This window comes from Oncorhynchus keta, chromosome 18 (assembly GCF_023373465.1).
Source record: "Oncorhynchus keta strain PuntledgeMale-10-30-2019 chromosome 18, Oket_V2, whole genome shotgun sequence".
Classification (NCBI taxonomy): domain Eukaryota; kingdom Metazoa; phylum Chordata; class Actinopteri; order Salmoniformes; family Salmonidae; genus Oncorhynchus; species Oncorhynchus keta.
Window position 1 is genome coordinate 22,092,046 of NC_068438.1, and position 24,252 is coordinate 22,116,297.

The 24,252-nt window shown below is 44.0% G+C and overlaps 1 protein-coding gene across 1 annotated transcript in view; it reads right to left on the reverse strand.

Annotated features, from left to right (window-relative positions):
* Positions 1–13,369: 13,369 nt before the first annotated feature.
* LOC118370510 (reticulon-4 receptor-like 1) overlaps positions 13,370–24,252 on the reverse strand; it is a 273,103-nt gene continuing 262,220 nt past the window's right edge. Inside the window, exons 2-3 of the mRNA XM_052467632.1 lie at positions 17,489–17,940; positions 13,370–15,756 (exon numbers count right to left, since the gene is read on the reverse strand). Of these exons, the coding sequence (XP_052323592.1) occupies positions 14,767–15,756; positions 17,489–17,940 (1,442 nt within the window). The 3' untranslated portion in view covers positions 13,370–14,766. The remainder of the gene's footprint in view (positions 15,757–17,488; positions 17,941–24,252) is intronic.

The following is a 24,252-nucleotide window of genomic DNA, read 5'->3' on the forward strand; positions in this document are numbered from 1 at the left end:
GCACTGGAGATACCATGCGCTCCACCGCATAACACGGTGCCTGACCAGTACCACGCTCCACCCAGGTCTCCTACCTGACTCTGCACGTGTGCTCCCCCCAAAACATTTCTGGAGCTGCCTCTCGTGCACTTTTCCTAGAGCCACCTCCTCGTAGCGTCGCCGCTCCGCTTTGGCTGCCTCCAGCTCCTCTTCAGGACTGCGATACTCTCCCGGCTGTGCCCATGGTCCATTGCCGTCCAAGATTTCCTCCCATGTCCAGGAGTCCATTTTTCCATGCTGCTTGGTCCTTTGGTGGTGGGTAGTTCTAGATAGACACATAGAGCTAAGCACAGGCAAAATCCTAGAGGAAAACCTGGTTCAGTCTGCTTTCCCACAGACACTGGGTGTAACGGCTGTCCTCTTCATCTGATGAGGAATAGGAATCACCGGACCAACACGCAGCGTGGTAAGTGTTCATTGTAAATTTAATTAAATAAACTAAACACTGAATGACAAAAAACAACAGAGAGTGAACGACACAAAACAGTCCTGTAAGGTGAAAAAACACAAAACAACTACCCACAAACACAGGCGGGAACACGCTACCTAAGTATGGTTCTCAATCAGAAAAAACGATTGACAGCTGCCTCTGATTGGCAACCATACCAGGCTAAACACATAGAAATACAACACACAGAACAAAACATAGAATGAAAACAAAGAATGCCCACCCCAACTCACGCCCTGACAAAACCAAAATTGGGACATAAAAAAGGAACTAAGGTCAGGACGTGACACTGGGAGACAAATTCACCTTTCAGCTGGACAAGAACCTAAAACAGAAGGCCAAATATACACTAGAGTTGCTTACCGAAATGACATTGAATGTTCCTGAGTGGCCTAGTTACAGTTTTGACTTAAATCGTCTTGAAAATATATAGCAAGACTTGAACATGGCTGTCTAGGCAATGATCAACAACCAACTTAACAGAGCTTGAAGAATCTTCAAAAGAATCATGTGAAAATATTGTTTACAAGCTTCTAGCTATCCCATAAAGCCTTCACTGAAAACCACACATTTTCATAATCTTCTCTGTTTTGGTAACTTCCTGTTCTTTGACGGACTCTGGCTGGACTGAAGATGACTCAAAGTTAGAAAAATGTCAAAGTTTGCTGTGTCAGTCTCACAGAATCTTCAACCACAAGGAGGCATTGAGTTTTCACTCTGTTGTGGGCGTCTCCATTGAAATGCATGACATCCGGTGCAGCTAACAGAGTGCTTATGGGTAATGTGTATGAGGCTGAAGGCGGTACAGTCCGGTGGGGGTACGCCCTACCAAATAGTGGGGGTACGCCGTACCAGTAAAACATGAGCCTATCACAATAATTCAAACAAAATATCTAGAAAACTGTAGGCTTTTACCCCATTATTTATCAATACCGCATGTCAGAGGCACGGAAAATGTGCAAATTAACTTGAAAACGCGCAGTATAGCCTGCGCTCCAAAACGCGATGTGGTTCGACAAAAACACAGACATTTTGCCAAGGCAGAGATGGCAAACACTGAGATGCGCGCAGACAGCAGTGGACGCATTTTTTGGCCTATTGACGATCGTTAAATGTCATTACACTTTTTGGTGTTTTGTGTAAAAGATGAACGATGGAAATATGTTGCAAGTGGATGAACAGGCGCGGGTAGCCTAGAAAATAATTCCTAAAACATCATGACTGGTTGTGTTTGTGCCACAATAAAAGGTAATAAATTGTAAAAGTTAAATGACAAATCTTTACGACTAGGCCCACAGAGATCCTATTGAATTAACAGGGATTCTATGTAATTCTATGATTAGGCAAGTGCATGCACTCGTAGGAGGTCCCGTACCAGGAAGAAATTAAATCTACTTTCACCCCTGATGATACGTTTTGTGATGGTTACAAAAGAGTAGGTTACTTAAGGCAAAAACAAAAGGAGGGAGGTTGGTCGTGGAGGACGGGTGACGGTATAACGGGAGCGTCTAGAAACCCAAAGGTTTTGTGTTTGTCACGGACAATTTGAGCTAATTAGCAACTTTGCAATGATTTACTACTTTTTAGCTACTTTGCAACTACATAGAATGTTAGCTAACCCTACCTCCTAACCCTAACCTAACCCCTAGCCTAGCTAACATTAGCCACCTAGCTAACGTTAGCCACAACAAATTGGAATTTGTAACATATCATATGAAATGGATTATGGACATCCACAAATTAATACATACTATACAAAATGTAACATATCATACTAGTCGTGTCACAGATTTACATTTAATATATTCTGTCTACCCCTGAGTCCAGGTTGGTCTTAGAGACAGACTGGCACACAGGGCTATTACAGTACCTGGGTGAAATGAGGCTATCGTTCCTTCTGAAGGGACAACCTATTCCTTTCGTGGAACACATTGGCCCTTCAACAGGACAAACAAATCAGTGTGAATTCTCCATCCAAGGAGAGGCTATGTGCAGGACATTGGGGCAGAGTGCTGGGATTATCTGTTCTCTAGAACAGCATGTTGCAAACCATTATGCCACTCAGACGAAAATGCCATGCTCCTCTCTTTAACCTCCCTGGGTCTACTGGCTCTCCTATATCCTAAGTGAGATCTCTCTCTGTTTCCCCATAACTCCAGCTGTTCCTCTATGTGTGTGTACGTGTGTGTATGTGTGTTCTCGTGCCAGTAGCTGTCATGATTTTGCAATGATAATTATTTATACATGCCCCGTAGAATACTGGCAAGAGAACAGCAGTTCCTATGGAACCTTTTATTTACCTACCTGTGGTGATATTAATTATGTAGTCACAGGATACAACAGTATATAAACAAAGCAGAGCAAGGGGGAATTTTATATGTATTGTCTAGTGGAATTGGCTATGATGAAGAATTTGCTCATGACCAATTATTTTTGGGAAGTCATTATTTTTGTTAATGCTGTTTACTCTTGAGCCATGTTTTTTTCTCCTTCCTTCCCAACTGTTCCCCACTATCCCAATTTGCAAATCTAAACTGCAGAATTGGTCTTAAGCCATGAAAACAGACTCTGTGTGTGTTATTGGGCGTGTTTGGATATACCAACCAGGCACTGTGTGTGGGGGTGTGCGTGCGTGCATGCGTAGTGCACTGTGTGTGTATGTGTGTGTCTCAAATACACAGAGGTGAAATACCCCAAATGTAAACTATGTGTTTGTACATGCATGTTTTAGCGTGTGTGATTTTAGTGTGCTGCTGTGCTGTGTGCCAGTGTGGGTGTGTTTATCCGTGTGCTACTGGTGCTGCAGGGCAGAAACATAGAGAGAGGGAGTGAAGGCAGTGTGAACTCAACCTCAGAGGGCCTTCAGTCTCCCACTGAGTGGGAAGGAGGAGGTGGAGGGAGATGGGATCCTCACGTGTCTCCTCTCTTCCTATTGTTGTAGTGATGTAACTTTCTGCATCGGCAGCAGCACAGAAAGATCAGCAGGAGGTCGAGACAGTCTTATTCTTCAGAGAGATGAAGGTTCTCCCACACAACTCAGTCCCCAGAAAGAAATAGATGGAAAGAAGTGTTGCATGCAAATACACATCAGTTTACTTCCACTTGGTGTCAATGAGAAAAAAAAAAATAATTTGAATATCAATATGATGTTTTCATGTTGTTTTCCTAAGACCACTCGGCCGTATATATAAATAAATACTAGAGCAACAAATCATTTTCTATTTACAAATTGGATTTGATTGCAGCTGGTCGATGATAAGCATGCAGCATCAGGGTATTGATTGGGGAAACGTTGAAGACCGGCGGCTGTTGTTGAAGTGTATGGAGACAGGGAGTGTATGCAGGGATAATTAGACACTACCTGCTAGCCCAGTAATTACACACATCAGCTGTAACTCAGGCTGCAGCTCATTGCATTTCAAACAGTGACAATGTTCCGTGCTCTCCACAACACATTATATTGGATCCAGGTGTGAGTCCCAAATGGCATCCTATCCTCTATATAATGCACTACTTTTGACCAGAGCCCTATTGGCTTTTGTCAAAAGTAGTGCATTATACAGGGAATAGGGTGCGATTTGGGTTGTATCCCAGGAAGCTCCTGTGTAGTAAGTCCTCCCCACCCCTCTGAGCCTGAGGATTACGTGGGCTTGGTGGCTGTCGCTGACTTGCCTCGAGGTGAGTGGGGAAATCATTTGTAGGATCACCAGGTTCCTTTCTCTCCATGACCCCCAGTAACTATGTCTGTCTGCCTGCCTGCCTGCCTGGGCATGATTAAATATGGATCTGGGGCCAGAGTTTCACAGCAGCACCTCAGAGGAGAGGAAAAATACACTGCACTGAAGAAGGAAGGCCTCTGCTCAGGTGATAGATAGAATAACCAGTGGTGAATTTAGCATGTAAATCTTAGTGGGGCAAAAAAATTAATAATTCGGGGATGCCAGAAAAGCCACTACACAACACTAAACAATACATGAATTGCACTATAACTGTGACAAATGGTGCCCACAAACTGTTAGGGCCTTCATGAAGAGTCCCAACATCTTACTACTGCTACACCTGGCTATCAGCGAAGCCTTGTCTGGCAGCGAAACAGTTCATTCAACCTCATTTACTGCCTTTTAAAAAAGCATAGTTGATATGGCTCTTGCTTAAACATATATGGTTTCTGCTGACAATTGAGATGTACAAACTATGGCATAAGGGGATGACAAGCAAATAAGAGGCCATTTGTAATTTCGATTAAGACATTAAAGAGCGAGCAACGACGGACGTAGTCAATATAACTATTTGTTCAGCACTTTTGAAATGTACAGCGACAGAATTTAGAACATGAGCCGTTCTTATATTGTTCTCCCTGTACACAAGGTCAGAACTGTAGGATAAATGAAGGGGGCATATAAGCAGAAAATTAAAGCTCTTACAATATTCAAGGATTACATTTCTCTAAAACAGGATATAGGCTAAATGTGCACCACCATGTCAGAACAGTAAGCAAAATTAAGAGGGGAAAATAGACCAAATTATTAGTGTAACGCACATGGGCTACTAACAGCTTACTACACCACATACATGTAGTATTACATATCTCCCTGGCATATTACATCATTTATGCAGCAGCATACAATATATTTTTGGACTCAACTTGTTGTGTTGTGCTCACTTGAACAGGAAGGAGGCGCAGCGGTCCTTCGTGGGGGAATTTTGTCATCAAACTTTGTCATCAGGGCCTCCCGGGTGGCGCAGTGGTTAAGGGAGCTGTACTGCAGCGCCAGCTGTGCCACCAGAGACCAGAGGGTTCGCGCCCAGGCTCTGTCGTAACCGGCCGCGACCGGGAGGTCCGTGGGGCGACGCACAATTGGCCTAGCGTCGTCCGGGTTAGGGAGGGTTTGCCGGTAGGTAAGCTCCTGTGGCGGACCGGGCGCAGTGCACGCTAACCAAGGTTGCCAGGTGCACGGTATTTCCTCCGACACATTGGTGTGGCTGGCTTCCGGGTTGGATGGCGCTGTGTTAAGAAGCAGTGCGGCTTGGTTGGGTTGTGTATCGGAGGACGCAGGAGGAGTTGTAGCGATGAGACAAGATAGTAGCTACTCCCCAATACCACGAAATTGGGGAGAAAAAAGGGTAAAAAAATATATATATATATTAAAACAAACAATTAAAACAATAATAATACTTTGTCATCAAAGTCTGACATCATGGAGCGTTCAAGACAACTGGGTTGAATCATGATGACGTCAGTGATCTTCAGGTCATAGTTCTAAAAAGAGGCCCAAGTTCCCAACTTACATTTCCGAGTCGGATGGCCGTTCAAAATGTATTCTCCCAGTCGGAGCTCCCAAATGTCTTGAAATGTCAGATTTCTCAGTTCCGAGTTAAGTTGTTTTGAGCGCGGCAGAAATCATTCTGGATTGACAGCATGGCCAATGTTGATCATTTTCAGCTTGGAAAAGAGACCCTTAAACCCAGACTTGGGACCACACTGCTACTCCACTGAATAACAACATTGCTTTGCAATGCTTGCAGTTAGCCACTGGTTCTTTCCAAACCACTCATTGTTGAATTTGCAATTTCCAACTTGTTGTGTAATGTTTATGTCTAATAGCCGATGAGCACCGATACGTTTTATAATTTCTCTTCATTATTTTTCTCCATATGACAAGGATTAAAAAGGATTTGCCAGTAGATTGTCGACTTGATTCATGATGATGACTGCTCGCTAAGATTTTGAAAGTATGAGTCCAATCAAAGCTACTGTAGATATAACGTGATTTGACTTCATTTTATCTGTGGCCAATGACCTTTAGCCTTCTTGGATGGGCACTTCTAATGTAACTATATGGCAGCACCCAAGGGGCTTGCATTTTCAAGCTCTACCCTTAGATTTGGCAGTGATGTAGTGTCCCCATGAGTGACAGAACACTGAGCCAATCACAGCACAACTAGAGGACATTACCAACCCGTACGTTCCGTATTTTCCGCTGGCTGCCCCACCACCACAGAAAGCACTGAGCTAGGCTGAAACATCTGCATTTTGAGCTGCCTTAAGAAAGCAAAAAAGGCTTTATTTGCAAACTGATATATAACACATATTAATGCCAAATAACAAGCAAAACAGGCAACCCCATCCCCCAAAAAGATTGACGGGTTGCCACTGAGAATAACCATGAAAATATTGTCATGTTGCTGTGCTTCTCTGAGAGCAGGGCTTTGGTGTACTGAAGTACTTGTATTTGGTTTGACCTGACTAAAATCATCTGGATTGAAACATTGTCATCTTAGGTGGTAATGTGTAGTACACAGTATGCCGATCTCTCTTTTCTCTTCATGTTCTGACAACCTGGCCATATTTAAGGTTCTGTTACTGTGACGTAGAAGTCCGTCACTGGCCGCGGGCAGCATTTGGTTCTTTAACGCACACACATATTCATCACTCCTCCCTGCGCCATTATAAGATAAGTTAATAATGTGGGTCGACACACAAATTAACTTCTGTCTTGGTGCATGCATTTCACACTTGTCAATGTTCATATTTGAGAGATACAATAATTATTATACTTATCAATGTTGTGGATGAGCGCATTGTTTGTTTGTTCTGTTCCTCTCTCTCCATCTCTGTAGCTTCCGGGTATGCTGGAAAAGGACCCGAGCTAAGGGAATTGGGTTGGCTTTATAGTGCCTGTCCCAAATGGCTCATTAATGCATATGGGCATATTGAAAGATATTGTCAGTAGTGATGTAATGTTGTAAATGTTATGTTGTGATATTGTTTAAAACCGTGTTGCAATGTATATCCTTTAGTATGTTTAGTTCATGGAAAATGTAGGTTTGTATTGTTAATTGATTAATTAACCAGGGTTAATTGTTCTGAGGGGAGGGGCTAGCCCTACAAAAGGAGCCTCTCTTTGAGTCATGGGGAGGTTGTTTTGGATTGAGCTGTGGATGGGGCAGTATTGTTTTTAAGCTGTCCCATAAGGTAGACGTTGATGGCAGTACTGTTGTTTTTTTGTTCCGGAATCACTTGTAAATAAACACCTTTGCACAGAAGAACTTTTGCGGCTCCGCCATCTTTTTATTTTGATAGAGGTTAGGTTATCCAGTTTAGCCTTCTGGCCTACTCTACGTATCTATGAGAAGAGGATTTTAGCTGTTCTGTTGAAAAAAAAGATGGCCACGGATACAACAGGACTGTATGTGAAGTGAAAGACTGGGAGGTGTGTGATTAAAGGCAGGGAAAGGAACATGGTGTTGCTTGTGGAGAAGAGGAGTGTGTTGTCTGTCTGTCAGGTCTGGGTGTAGGGTGATTCATCGGATTGGAGAAAGTGCTTTGTGTGTCATTAGCCCCTTGTCTGGGTCCTGCACCTCAGAAGAGTGATGGGCCCCAGGGCTTTACAGTCACAGAAAGGACTGCTGTTTTCTTCCACCACTCTCAAATTGATCGTATGTGTTAATTGCCGCCATTGATTAGCAGCAGAGCAGATGTGAGACTGCTTCAATGGGCCTGGATGTCCAGGAGTGGGTAGAGGGAGATGTTGTCGTCTTTAAAGGGGCAATCCGCAATTGCTACATTCATTTTTGGACTTAGTGATATATGCCCATTGACTCTTGAAGAAAATAATTAATTTGACCTTGTGAGCTAAGTTCAACTGTCGTACTACTACAGAAGCCAAAATATAAGCTTGTTATACTCCAATTTTTGTAAACAACATACATGTAAACAAACACTGTATTACAAATATGTAAACAAAACATGGTTACAAATATTATTTTGATATCATGGATATCTATGAATTTGAGTAGTTACATTTCTCCAGTCCCATCCCTCAGCCTTTTGCCAAAACAGTGGTGGGATGCCCACTTTGTTATTGTTTCAGCTGTGGATTGGTCCTTTAAGAAACAGTAATAGTCCCTCTGGTAAACAGTCCCTTTGTAAATCACATTCCAGCCAACGTAAACGCCAAGGTGCACTTTAGCTGTCGTCCATTTTAGCCCAGGAAGGGGAAATCTGATTTATCACATAACTCCATCCTCTCAGAATATTACAAATAAGCTTTTCTACCAATCACTGATCATGGTAATAGACAGCCAGGTTAAGCTTATTCTTTTCACCTATGCAGCAGAGCAAACCAAAGTTAAGGTAAAACAACAGAATTGCTTCCTCTCACTGCAGGTGGTCTAGCTATGTCCTAGCGTTTTAGTACGCCGCCTGGTTAGCATGGAGAGAGCTGGTGGAGGTACAGTCCTTCAGGGATTCTCAGGCTAAATAAAAGGGCTGAGGAAAGAAAGGAACTTATGCAGAAATAGGTGACATTAGCTTTGTGATTGATTGGGGAGACAGGGACTCTGAGACAGAGTGAGAGGAGAGAGGGAGAGAGGTAGGGGGAGGTAGCTAGAGCTAGCAGGTAGTGTTTGGTTTGTGTAATGCTTCTTCTGTTAATTATCATGTCCCCCTGTGATAATCTTCCCCTCTCGGCTCCCTCTCTTTCTCACTCTCTTTATGCATTTTATAAATGCCTGCTTTTAATTAAACCCACACAACGGTGACAGAGAGTCAATTAAACGTTATGCAACAGACACAGATCGTCATCATACACTATAATAATAATATATATTTGTTGCATACCACTTATTTTATTGTATGTAGGGCTGCAAAGCTTCGGATAAGAAGACAGTGAATGTTCCTGAGTGGCCGAGTTACAATTTTGACTTAAATCTACTTGAAAATCTAGAAGAAATTGGTTGTCTAGCAATGATCAACCAATTTGACAGAGCTTGAAGAATTCTGAGAAGAATAATGGGCAAATATTGTATAATCCAGGTGTGCAAAGCTCTTAGAGATTTACCCAGAAACACTCACAGCTGTAATCACAGCCAGGTGATTCTAACATGTATTGATTCAGGGGTGTGAATACTTATGTCAATTAGATTTTTCTGTATTTCATGTCCAATAAATGTTTGAACATTTCTAAAAACAAGTTTTCAGTATGTCATTATGGGCTGTTGTGTGTTGATGGGTGAGAAATAAAAATATATTTAATCCATTTTGAATTCAGGCTGTAAAACAACAAAATGTGTAATAAGTCAAGGGATATGAATACTTTCTGCAGGCACTGTATTCTCAGGCTATGAGGTGGATCAACAAGCAAATCTCTCACTGTGCTTTGGGAGTGTGTATGTGTTGTGTATAATGAAGATTGTTGTGGTGCCATGTACACTGAATGTACAAAACTTTATGAAAGTCTACTCTTTCCATAACATAGACTGACCAGGTGAATCCAGGTGAAAGCTATGATCCCTTATTGATGTCACTTGTTAAATCCACTTCAGTCAGCGTTTTTAAGCCTTGAGACCAATGAGACATGGATTGTGTATGTGTTCCATTTAGAGGGTGAATGGGAAAGACAAAAGATTGAAGTGCATTTGTACGGGGTATGGTAGTAGGTGCCAGGTGTACCGGTTTGTGTCAGGAAGTGTGTATCAACAATGGTCCACCAACCAAAGAACAGCTCAGGCGTTCTTAATGTTTTGTACACTCATTATATGTATAGCTTACGTATTAATAGACCCCCAATATTAAGCTCATCCTCTGTTGTGAACTTGTAGCCAGCACACCCCCTCTCTCATTTACCCCTTCCTGTCTTGTGTATCTCTCCTCCATGCATGTTGTCATGGCCTCAATCATCCCTTTTTTTCTCGCCCGGCTGTTCCCTCTGTCGTTTTTTGTCCTCTTACGCTCCCTCAAGCCCTCTCTCCTCTGTCTCTCGCCTCTACCATCTGTTGTCTCCTCTCTTTTTATTTCCTCCACTCCCTCAATCCATACCCATGTCATATCAACTCACGCTCTTATGTTGCCTTTCTCTTCCTCTGTCTCTCTCTCTCTCATTTGCTCAGTTCACTCATCATTGGTTCATCACGTATTCAAATGCTTGACATATGTTTTGGCTCAAGCTTCTGTGAGATATGTTTAAACTGGTGACCTACCTGCTTTACACAGAAGATTTTCCCAACAGAACTATGTTGGGTCTGACTATGCTGCGCACTCTTGGATTCAACCACAAGACAATTACAATTAAGCTCCCGCCTTTGAAGTACCTCACAAATAAGTGGGTCAAGTCAGATGAGAGTATCTGTGAGTGAAATACTAATTTATCCCAAAGTTGAGAAAAAAAAGTATAATATAAAACTACCCACCCGAAGCTACCTCAAGGTGAGTCATTTAACATTGGTTATGGCCCCCAGTTTTCCTGTATAGCCTACTTTTGGCATAGGCATACATATCAGACAAACCTTGTTTCTAGGGGAGCAGCAGATTTAGATGAGTGTGATTGGTTAATGGGGTGTTGTGTCTGGCTCTCCGAGATTGCTACTAAATGTGTAACCAATGATTGCCCTAGTGAAGCGAGCAGTAATATGGAATGCCTTGTGTAGCTGTAAACTGCTTAATTGTCAGTGTCATTTCCTAATGAGTCGGGACGACTTGCAATGATGCTGTTAAGGAAATGGTGGTATCGTTTGTCAGCATGGGTTTATTCTCTGTACACCCTTATCGCTCCATGATGCCTTTACTGGGAGGGACTGCTAAGTGGAGTTGAGTTTATAGTGAATGGCTTGAACTGCGGGAAGAAATATCAAGTTCCACGCAGTGACTACTGTATATGTGTTAAAGGTGATATTATAACCAAGCCTCCAAATCAAATTCACTGTATAGCTCTGTAGAGTGTACAGTATATGATGGAATAATATTGATGATACAGTATACGCCAAAAACAAGAAGAGAGAATAAGAAGAACACATTCTCTCCGTAACACATTCACCTGTCTGTCTCATGCAGCCATTGCCGAGGGGCTTGGTGAGCTTGCAGAACTACAGCCTGCGTGGTTGGAGAGCTCAATGACTGTCCATCTTCTGCACTTATAGTATTGATGTCTAGGGAAGGGTTTTTAGGGTGTTATGTTAGTAGAGAGAGATATGTGTGTGAGGGAGAGAGAGAGGACAGGAGAGACAGAGAGGGTGAGAGAGGACAGAGAGGGTGAGAGAGGACGGAGAGGGTGAGAGAGAGAAAGGACAGGAGAGGGGCTTGATGGCGCTACAGCCCAATGCTAATAGATGCCAGACCTACTCATTAATTTTAATGTAATTCCGCAGCCATCCTCAACGATGCATAAAACTATGTTCCCCCGCCCCCCTTTTTCATTTAACAGAATATTAAAAAATATATATACGAAATTGCACTCTTACTTGTGGATCAATTTCCATCATGGTGAGAGGGGTAGATAAGAGGAAATAGAATTTATGTTCTAACATTCCATGAATAATAATAATAACCCTGAATATCTACAGATTCACGGTGACACTCATAAATACCCTTAATGCCATTTAAATGATTTATTGAACTGCAGTGTATCATACCGAGCTATGCGTTTCACTGACTCTGTACAGAACTCTGTCTGCATGTAGACCAGTAGTCTGTGTGATTCTTTTTGTGTTTTTGGTCAATAGATGACACTTACTGTAATAGTTTTGGCCTGCTTTCTTTGGTCAATTTCTCTCAAATAAAATCTATTTCTTATTGATGTGTGTGTTGGATATGTATACAACCCAAGCGTTGAGCCAGGGAGATGTCTCTATTTGTAGAAAGCAGCCAGTTTAGCCAGCAGTGTCTGATGAGGGGAGACAGATTGAAAAGTAGTGCACATACTGAGGGGGAAACAGGGAGGAAAGAGACAAACATGCTGACAGAGGCAATTTCCGCTTTACATTCCTAATAAAGAGAAAGACCAGGGAGGATCCAGCCTGACTCCCAGCTTCTCCAGGGCCTACGGCACAGCCTTGTGGAAGCCCGTGTCTGAATACTAAACAAACACAGTCAAACAGTCATCTTTAACATAAGAAGATATAGACTTTAATATCTTTATAAACATTTTATACGGTTGTTCTTTGATAACAACTTATTGAACCCTTCAATCATGGCAAAGACAGGAGATAGATGGGGAACAGTAGGAGACAGGAGATAGATGGGGAACAGTAGGAGACAGGAAATAGATGGGGAACAGTAGGAGACAGGAGATAGATGGGGAACAGTAGGAGACAGGAGATAGATGGGGAACAGTAGGAGACAGGAAATAGATGGGGAACAGTAGGAGACAGGAGATAGATGGGGAACAGTAGGAGACAGGAGATAGATGGGGAACAGTAGGAGACAGGAGATAGATGGGGAACAGTAGGAGACAGGAGATAGATGGGGAACAGTAGGAGACAGGAGATAGATGGGGAACAGTAGGAGACAGGAGATAGATGGGGAACAGTAGGAGACAGGAGATAGATGGGGAACAGTAGGGGGGGAACTGAATTGTGCATTTTTATCCGAAAAAGGGTTTGACAGGATGTAACAAAAAAAAGGAAATTAAAAATGTTCCTTTTAGCAAACCAAAAAAAATGAAATGGGTAATGAATTTAAAGAAAGATTGTCCCCTCATCAGGGGAGCAGAAACCCTGTTTTCATTGTGGATGACGTCATTAATATTGTTATTCTCATAATAAATGATTAATATTAGAACTGCAGTTAGTTAGTCCTCTTGTCATTGTTAATGGTACAGTTAACATCATTATTATTACAAACATCGTCAACTTATTGTTGTATTTTCCGGAGGCAAAAAAGCTCCTGTAGTCCAGGGGGATAGTAGTCCAGCAGTAGTCTGTCTGTCTGTTTGTCTATCCATGGTCCTGTTAAACCCCCTGCTACTTTAGAAGTGATTGTCTTTCTCTTGCTTCCCCACATCCATTGACAAGAACAGCAGTCAATGTAGAGAGGCATTTTAGCAGTTCTATTATTTCCAAGAGAGCGGTCCACGTTTTGCCATCCTCGATTGAATCATTCCCCCCTCTTATAATCTTTTATTCATTACAGAAGTCATTTAAGGTACACATATTGTTTTTGTTTTTTCTCTAGTCTTGCTGGGCAGTTGTTTTCCTTTGATGTTCAATGATTAGGACAATATAAATGTTCCTCACGTTCTCAATGAGGAGGGGATGCCCACACTGAAGAGTGTTCTGTTCAGCGAAGCCCAAAGCCTCACTGGGAAACTGAGAATAGCCAATCTGACCCTTAACCCCTAAGGCTCTGTACCCTGTATAGGGCTCCATCTCTCGGTCCTCTTTATGTCTTGGCAAAATCAAACAAACAACATTTTGAGACAAGAAATAGACAGATCCATCAATATTCACAGCTTCCTTCTCATGGGGGGGGGGGACACTGGTTTTGAAGGAGATTGGAGTGGACCACAGTCCCACTCACCTCCATACAGATAATTAGCAGCTTGGGTATATTAGCTTACTATGTAGTAGCACATGTAGAAAATGACCTGGAGCAGGTAGAAAGGCAGGACATTTAGAAGCAGGAATGAATAAAGCAGAATGTAAATATTGTAGAAATACTGTAAAGTAGGCAGAAGATGTATACCTAGATATGTAGCTCGGGGTCAATGTTACCTGAGCATGGAGCAGAAGTGACCTAGTTATCATACTGTAGCTGGAGCTGACTGGTCTGTGTGTGTGCTGCTCTTTGCAGTGCTGTTTCTGTACTTTTCCATTACTTCTGCTAAGAAGTGAGCGTTGCACATTGCTGTTCTGATATGGAATTATGATTTATGACCGGGCAGCTTCCTGCTTATCTCTATTGATGAGCAATAACCTCGAATACCTCGGTGGCCCAATTCTATGCAGCAGCTATTGGCAATAAATGTAATAAAAAACATTTGGCAAATAATATGAAACACAAGATTGGGCTAGACTTCTCTGTGATGGTTTCTTTCACCACGTCATCTGTTTTCTGTTTCACCCCTCAATAAGGATTTACAAACTGTGAACTGATAATTAAAGCTGGCTTCAACACGTTTTCCTTAGAGCCTATCTGTCTCATAGCTAAATTGCTGCATTTCACCATCTCTTTTTTCCCCCAAAAAGTTTCGTTATCTGTGCTTCAGCAGAGTCGGAAATGACAACAGGAAATTAGAACATAATGGCAACAGTGACAGTGCAAGCGTGTTCTGTGTTTTCCTTTCGTCTTTCCTCACTCCCCGTCCCTCACACATCCCCGTCCCACATTTGATGTTGATGTTTGAAAGTCTATTTCAGAGTCTAAACAGCTCCCTACACAATGTTTTACACACACAACCACACACACAAAGTACACACACACACAGACCTTGTTGTGCAGGAGCTAGAGCAGGTCTAAGGACTGCACTGTTGTCGTTTAGCCAGTATCTATCCCTCCCTCTAGGTCAGCGGAGAATATGGGCAATGGTCATGGGCAACAAAGCTCCCATTATGGCATTGAGATGTATTAAGGGCTGGGAGAACGTGGCCCTATTGGTGGCTTGTTGGACCCCACTAGGGGGGCGAACAGTGGTCCGGGGAGGGCACTTATGCTTCCTCCGCGTGACCGTGCCATCCGGGGACGTGTGGTCATATTTGCCCCCTTCAAAATCGGGCGAGGAATACTCCTTATCGGCCATCTCCTTTAAGGTATGCACCTCGTTCTGCCCCTTCCCCTTGCCTCCCCTGACGCGCTGGCGGGTGCAGTTCCGAGCGCGGCCTGGCCTCTGAGGGGGCGCCACCCCAGGTTGTCCCTCTGATGCTGTGCCCTCCCCGCTTACGGACGGGGGTGGATGGGGCAGAGGCGAGGGTGGCGAGGGATAGTGTGGTGACTCGTTGTGGTGAGGACGGTGGGGGTGGGAGTGAGGCGGTGGCACCGGGTGTGGCTCCTTCTTCAGAGACACTTTATCAGTCCCGGCCCAGGTCTTGCTCTGGTGCAGGGACTCAGAGCCAGAGCAGTTGGGGAAGTCCTCCTTGCGGAGCTGCTTGAGGTCCTTCCCAGCCACCTCGGCCGGGGCCTGACAGCCTACGGACGAAGTAGAACCTCTGAAGCGTTTGAGCCAGTCCCACAGCGACAGGGCCTTGCAGTCACACTCCCAGGGGTTGTCGTTGAGGCGCAGGTACTCCAGGGCAGGCAGCAGTGCCAGGCAGTCTCCAGACAGCTCGGTCAGTGAGTTGTTGAACAGGTAGAGGGTAGTGAGGCGACGCAGGTCGTGGAAGGCCAGGCGGTCCACCCACTGCAGCTGGTTGTGGTGCAGCAGCAGGCGGTCCAGAGCCCCCAGCCCCCGGAAGGTGTTCTGGTGCAGCGACCACAGACGGTTCCCATGCAGGAACAGGTGGCTCAGGTTGTGGAGGTCCACAAAGATGTCATCCTGCAGGAACTCCAGGTGATTATCCTGAGAACAGCCAAACACAGCAAAATGGAGAGGTTATACACCTCCGGTACTCTGTAACACTGTACCTACCAACATGTTGTTTGGTTATAAGGTATGTGGCTACTATAAAGTAGGACAGAGAAACTAAAGCTTAACAGCCCTGGGTATTTACAGTACCAGTCAAAAGTTTGGACTCACCTACTCATTCAAGGGCTTTTCTTTATTTGGACTATTTTCTACATTGTAGAACAATAGTGAAGACATCAAAACTATAAAATAACACATGTGGAATCATGTAGTAACCAAAAAAGTGTTAAACAAATCAGAATATACCCCCTTTGCGTTGATGACAGCTTCGCACACTCTTGGCATTCTCTCAAACAGCTTCATCTGGAATCCGTTCCAACAGTCTTGAAGGAGTTCCCACATATGCTGAGCACTTGTTGACTGCTTTTCCTTCACTTTGCAGTCCAACTCATCCTATCTCAATTGGGTTGAGGTCAGGTGATTGTGGAGGCCAGGTCATCTGATGCAGCACTCAATCACTCTCTTTGGTCAAATAGCCCTTACACAGCCTGTAGGTGTGTTTTGGGTCATTATCATGTTGGAAAACAAATCATAGTCCCACTGTGCAAACCAGATGGGATGGTGTATTGCTGCAGAAAGCTGTGGTAGCCATGCTGGTTAAGTGTGCCTTGAATTCAAAATAAATCACAGACAGTGTCACCATCAAAGCACCCCCACACATCACACCTCATCCTCCATGCTTCACGGTGGGAACCACACATGCAGAGATCATCCGTTCACCTACTCTGCATCTCATAGACACAGCGGTTGGAACCAAAAATCTCAAATTTGGACTCATCCGACCAAAGAACATATTTCCACCAGTCTAATGTCCATTGCTCGTGTTTATTGGCCAAAGCAAGTCTCTTCTTCTTATTGGTGTCCTTTAGTAGTGGTTTCTTTGCAGCAATTCGACCATGAAGGCCTGATTCACGCAGTCTCTGAACAGTTGATGTTGAGATGTGTCTGTTACTTGAATTCATTTGGGCTTCAACTTCTGAGGCAGTTAACTCTAATGAACTTATCCTTTGCGGCAGAGGTAACTCTGGGTCTTCCTTTCCTGAGGGGGTCCTCATGAGAGCCAGTTTCATCATATTGCTGTTTTTTGCACACTTGTTCTTGAATTGTTTTGCGCACACAGTTCTGGAAATGTTAATGATTGACTGACCTACATGTCTTAATGTAATGATGGACTGTTGTTTCTCTTTGCTTATTTGAGCTGTTTAGCCATCATATGGACTTGGTATTTTACCAAATCGGGCTAACTTCTGTATACCACCCCTGCCTTGTCACAACACAACTGATTGGCACAAATGCATTAAGAAGGAAAGAAATTCCACAAATTAACTTTTAACAAGGCACACCTGTTAATTGAAATGCATTCCAGGTGACTACCTCATGAAGCTGGTTGAGAGAATACCAAGAGTGTGCAAAGCTGTCATCAAGGCAAAGGGTGGCTACTTTGAAGAATCTGTTTAACACTTTTTTGGTTACAACATGATTCCATGTGTTATTTCATAGTTGTGATGTCTTCACTATTATTCTACAATGTAGAAAATATAAAAAATAAAGAAAAACCCTGGAATCAGTAGGTGTGTCCAAACTTTTGACTGGAACTTTTCAAATGTAAAATGCAGCATTGTTTTGTTTGACTAAAAGTGTCATAGAGCCCCAGTGGCCAACGTACCTGTAGGTAGAGATACTGCAGGTTGCGTAGCCCCTGGAAGATGTTACTGGGCAGCGCACTGAGCCCACAGCGGTACAGGTGCAGAGCATGGAGCCGGCCCAGCCCATGGAAGGTGTCTGCAGCCAGGGAACGCAGGTGACGGTTGTCCCCCAGGTCCAGCTCCTCCAGCTGGGCGAAGCCGTGGAAGGTGGAGGGCTCGATGTAGGTGATGTTGTTGGAGTAGATCCACAGTGTGACCGTGGTGGGGCTGAAATGGCCCTGCAGCAGCCGGTGGATCTTGTTGTTCTGCAGGAAGATGCGCTCGCTGTGCGGGGGAATGCCTTCGGGGACGGACAGGAAGTTGTGTGCCTGGCAGCTGACAGTACTGGGCGCGGTGTAGCAGATACAGTGGTGTGGGCAGGACCAGGAAAGCTCCAGACCACAGAGAACCAGCAGGAACTCCAGCCCGCAGCCTGGAGAAAGGACAGAGAGAAAGAAATGAATTAGAGGAGGTAGCTACATTTAGACTGGGGATTTGATTCTGAATTGAAAATCTGCCGTCTGACTTTGATGTCTATTTCGGGACATGAAAGGAAAGAAGAATGATTTTTGGAATATTATTTTCGAGGAAGTGGAGAAAGATGAGTTGGGGGGAGAGGAGAAATACTGTAAGTGGAATCAAAGTGATAAAAGAGTGAGATATTGACTAGGAAGAAGGGATGGGCAAGGGGGTAGGATGATAAAGGAGATATGGAGAAAGCCATGTCAGGAGTAAACAGTATGAGGGATGATGTAGGGAGGCCAGACCAGAGAGAGACTGTCAGATATATCTATATAAGAGAGAAAAATGGATTCTGGCCTGATAGATGACTCATGTGACCTGTTGCTATCATAGATTTTCTGGCTTCACGGAGTGGCATTGGGCCTTTGAGGAGTTCTGCTTCTATTGAGCCACTCAATGCAAGTGTGGACATTACGCTCTTGGCTTGGTATCCACAACTCCAAATCATCTGGTGTCTAAGTTGGTAGCAGACTGAGGCCTGTGTTGCTCTTAGAGTCTGTTCAAGATCAGCCCAAACAATAACATGAGTTTCAGTCGGTCGCTGGATCTAGTATCTCAAGAAGTCTGATTGGACCTATATTACAGTATGGGTCCTTTTTGTTCATGTACTGCCTCCTGCACACACTACATTTCACTGTTCTCAGTTTTCCAATCATCTCTGTGAGATAGTATTATGATGAAGCAGTTCATCTCTGTCCATCAGCTTACTACAACTCTACTATACTCACAACCATAATCAGAGAGAGAGAGAGTGTGTGTTGGTGCTATAAATAACCATTAACCAGTCCTTTACTGCAAGGATTAGAAAATACCTGTCAAAAGGTGGGGTGGGGATAAATGGGCTGCGGAATGCTCACTTAAACTTATGTTAAGTTTCTCAGAGACAGTCAGACTTGCTGATGTTTGGTGACACGCTTCCATAGCCCTATGGTGTGACTTATCCATCAGCTTATCTACAGGGGGAATCAACCAACGGGAGAAAAGCAGGAGTCTATCCCCTTGTAATGAGAATCCCCATTTGACAAGCGGTGGCTGTGTCCCCTTCAATTTATTATTCAAGGCACCATGGCACTCTGATTCACTCCCTCTAATCGATACGTTTCTGTTGCCTTTACTTCGCTGCTACCTAATCCCAGGGCTGCTACACTGGAATTCAGGAGCAGGGAATTACTATTTTTCAGGACAGGAGACAGCATAGACAAGCATATTTATCTGAATATTCCTCCTCCTTCCCAAACTGTGTCTAAACTGTGACATTCAGCTTCTGACTTCACTGACCTTCAGCGGTAATTGTCTGGAGTAGAAGAGAGGAGCGGTGTGCCGTGCATCATCCTACTTGAACAGGGGCAGAAACCTCTCCGCTCCCCAGAGCGGGCCCTGTAATCCTGTTTGTCAACTGACTAACTGTGCATCTTCTCAATCCACCATGCAAACATGCTCCCGAATACAGGTCCTCTCAAGGTTGAACATTGGGGAACAATAAATAGGCTAAAGAACTGTGTGTAAAACGGTTTAACAGTATCAGAGTACACTGCTCGTCACTGTCATCCTTTGTGGAACACACAGTGTATCGTAAGAAAGCGGGTCACAGATTTGGAAGAGTCCTTGATAGTCATGTGTTGTGTACAGGTGCATATGGTGCCATCGTGCCGGAGGGGAAAGGACTATGCATTTTGGTCAGAGGACACGGCACAGCCACTGCCCTCTCTGCCCTTGCAGCAGAGTGGCATCAGAGTCAGGACACGTTTGATGGTTCACTGCATTGGGGCACGAATCCCTTCACTCATACTGTTGGCCTACCAGTAAAGCACTATAATTGTACCTTTCACAAAGCCAAGATAAATGTCTAGGAGGAAAACAAGATGATTACAAAATGGAACTTGATATTTCAGTCACAAGTACAGAAAAAACGACTTACATTGTTGTGAGAGGATACTTCCCAATCAAATAGTGGTCGTTGACTTCCACTTTACATGTCACTCTTTTTCTGTTTGTCTATTTCTCTCTCTCCCCAATTTCCTTTTTCACTATAATATTTACATGGAGATGTATTGAGCATGACACTAGCTCTTTGACTGAATGAGAGGAGACATGCTGCATTGCTCCTGGGAAATAAATAAGGATATATCAAACAAATACACAGACTCAGAGAGAGTAAATGCATCACCCTGTTTGAGGAATATTTCAACGTATCACAATGCAGCCTATTTAAAAAACAGCTTTACATTCATAATTTTGACATCTTTTCTATTTACCAATGTATACTGTACTTTGGCCTTTTTCCATTATAATGTATACTGATGCATTTTCATGTAGATATACATTATTGGCATTGATCTCCTAACACAAACAGCACTGTTTATGTCACAGTTTCACCCTGCTCCACTTTGTGTGGACTATACTGCTTTTTGGATGCCATTTATTTAAGAAAAACCATGTTCAAGCTATGAATCATCGAATGGCTCAGGTAGAATGGTTTCCTTATCTATTTCATTATCCATTCAATGCCTCTTCCTTTCACCTCTCAGAGCTGCCGTCACAATAAGGCCTGTGATTATATTATACTTTCCCAGGCCTTGTGCGATCTTTATTTCCATTTTGCTTCACGCATGTCATAGAACTAAGTATCAGCATCAGCCATGACACTGGAGCGAGAGAAAGCATGAGAGGGGGACGGGAGAGAGAGGGGGAGATCCTACTTAGATAGGGAAACAATTTGAATCAGTGGCCCAGATGCTAATCAAGTTTCCTACATAAAGATTCCCCCCTCCCGTATCTCCTCTGTCTTCCCCAGCATGTCAGAAGCCAGTAATTGATTCTTTACTCAGATGAATATGTTCCCTTAAATGACTGCTTCTACCATCTTATCAATCAATTCCTTATCAGCGCCTCAGATAGAGAGAAAGGAACAGTGCAGTAGAGTGTCTTAACATTATATCTCCTGTCCTCTCCGTTCACAACCTCCCCTTGGATCAGGATCTGTTCCTGTTTAGCATCCCTCCTCTCCTGTAGCAGAGAGACATGGGAGCTGTTGATGTAGATGCCATGGAGCTGCTTAAAATAACCACTAAGCTTGTCTGTGTCTCTTTGTCCCTGGTGTGAGAGAAGGGAGGGAATGTGTGAGCTCCACCCTCGATCTACTTTCAGCTCCACTCAGGGCATGGCGGCATGCTGTGGCACAGTGGCATGGCGCGACGGCTGTCTCCTCCGCAGCTGGCACCAGCTAGACTATTGCCACTAGAGACCTGGCGCTTCGCACCTGCCACTTAACCAATCTTATCACCCCCTGAGCCATTGCGGATACACAACATGCAGACACACGTATACACACGCACATGCATGAAGTCACACAACATGCAGACACACGTATACACACGCACATGCATGAAGTCACACACAACATGCAGACACACGTATACACACGCACATGCATGAAGTCACACAACATGCAGACACACGTATACACACGCACATGCATGAAGTCACACACAACATGCAGACACACGTATACACAAGCACATGTATGAAGTCACACAACATGCAGACACACGTATACACACGCACATGCATGCAGTCATACACAATAGGCAGACACACATATACACACGCACATGCATGCAGTCACACACAACAGGCAGACAGAAAAGGTTTTCTAGGAATGACTTAGACAGATCATGTGGATATAGTCAAAGTTGACAGATGTTTGTTAGGAGAGCTATTGACAGACAGATCATGTGGATATAGTCAGAGTTGACAGATGTTTGTTAGGAGAGCTATTGACAGACAGATCATGTGGATATAGTCAGAGTTGACAGATGATTGTTAGGAGAGCTATTGACAGACAGATCATGTGGATATAGTCAGAGTTGACAGATGTTTGTTAGGAGAGCTATTGACAGACAGATCATGTGGATATAGTCAGAGTTGATAGATGTTTGTTAGGAGAGCTATTGACAGACAGATCATGTGGATATAGTCAGAGTTGACAGATGTTTGTTAGGAGAGCTATTGACAGACAGATCATGTGGATATAGTCAGAGTTGACAGATGTTTGTTAGGAAAGCTATTGACAGACAGATCATGTGGATATAGTCAGAGTTGACAGATGTTTGTTAGGAGAGCTATTGACAGACAGATCATGTGGATATAGTCAGAGTTGACAGATGTTTGTTAGGAGAGCTATTGACAGACAGATCATGTGGATATAGTCAGAGTTGACAGATGTTGCTTAGGAGAGCTATTGACAGACAGATCATGTGGATATAGTCAGAGTTGACAGATGATTGTTAGGAGAGCTATTGACAGACAGATCATGTGGATATAGTCAGAGTTGACAGATGTTTGTTAGGAGAGCTATTGACAGACAGATCATGTGGATATAGTCAGAGTTGATAGATGTTTGTTAGGAGAGCTATTGACAGACAGATCATGTGGATATAGTCAGAGTTGACAGATGTTTGTTCGGAAAGCTATTGACAGACAGATCATGTGGATATAGTCAGAGTTGACAGATGTTTGTTCGGAAAGCTATTGACAGACAGATTGATTTAAACAGAGAAGAGCTAAATAAGACGGTGCAGTACAGCCGTCATCAAATAAAAATGCAGGAAATGAATGTGTGTCATTATGATAATGGCATTGTTTGCTCACACAATGAGCCATTCAGCCTAAGTTGTATTATTAAATAACTGTGGACACACAAGTGTAGATATGCCAATAATGCCTATTGGAACGCAGTGGAATAAAAGAGGTTCTGAAAGAGAGATAATGTGTTCTAGAAATGTAGCACCACAGCTATTTCTGGTGACGACTCTCGTCACTCCCTCCCTCTACCCCCCACCAACCCTCACCTATCTTCCCCACCCTCCCAGGGCCCGTCTCTCTCCCCACCCTCCCAGGGCCTGTCTCTCTCCCCACCCTCCCAGGGCCCGTCTCTCTCCCCACCCTCCCAGGGCCCGTCTCTCTCCCCACCCTCCCAGGGCCCGTCTCTCCCCCACCCTCCCAGGGCCCGTCTCTCTCCCCACCCTCCCAGGGCCCGTCTCTCTCCCCACCCTCCCAGGGCCTGTCTCTCTCCCCACCCTCCCAGGGCCCGTCTCTCTCCCCACCCTCCCAGGGCCCGTCTCTCTCTCCACCCTCCCAGGGCCCGTCTCTCTCCCCACCCTCCCAGGACCGGTGTGTCTCTCCCTACCCTCCTAAATCTTGTCTCTCTCTCTCTCCCCACCCTCCCAGGGCCTGTCTCTCTCCCCACCATCCTAGAGCTTGTCTCTCTCTCTATCTCCCCACCCTACTAGGACCGGTGTCTCTTCCTACCCTACCCTACCCTCCCTACCAACCCACCCAGGCCTGTCTCTCTCCCTGGTTGCTGATGACAGATGCTGTTAATAGCTCGTTACAGGGGAGAATGATTTAACAGCCCGCTATTGGTCCTGACGGTTGACCCTGTGACCCAGCGGTAACCCGGTCCCTTTATTCCTAGCCGTCAACGAAGGGGAAATAGATAAATAAATGAAGAAAATAAAATGGTTCTGGTCCCTAGACAGTGAGAAGTGACTATGTAGAATATCAATGAAACATAGTTCACACTAAATTTGCCCTCATGAATAACACATCTCTGCTAATAGGAAGGGATCGGTCTGCCTGTCTCTCTACCCACCATTACACAGGACAAACTCAATTTCCTGTTTCTCTCCAAGGACCCTTGATAAGCGTCCCCTTCTATTGCCTGACCATAAATAACGCCTTAGCCTGATTTCCTCCCTAAAGGTGTTTACAGTCATGGTCATATATTCACAGCATGTTGGACCACTAATAATGGCAAAGCAATAAACTAAGCTATTGATTGAACAGGCTCATTCTTAGCTGTAGAGCGTCAGCTGAAAAACATGGAGGGAAAAAAAGGCTCTGTATATAATTAGCACCCTGTGGAGCTCCGTGATGTTCTGCTTTGATAAGACCTTGTGTAGGTGATTTTTTTGTCCTAGTGGTAGTTTCAATAATTGCTGTTATTTTCACCCAGCATCTTAAGCTTGAGGATAGATAAATGTAATACTTGGAAGTCAGCACATTCATGATGTTAAAGTGATTGGACTAGATAGTGGATAAGAAGGAATGGGAGGCTTCAGTGAATTGACATTCACTGAAGAGAACCTCTTAGTGTCCTCCCTCTCTCATGTCTTAAGAATCAGATTGGGAGTGCATGGTAAAGGAACTGATTGATTGGCGT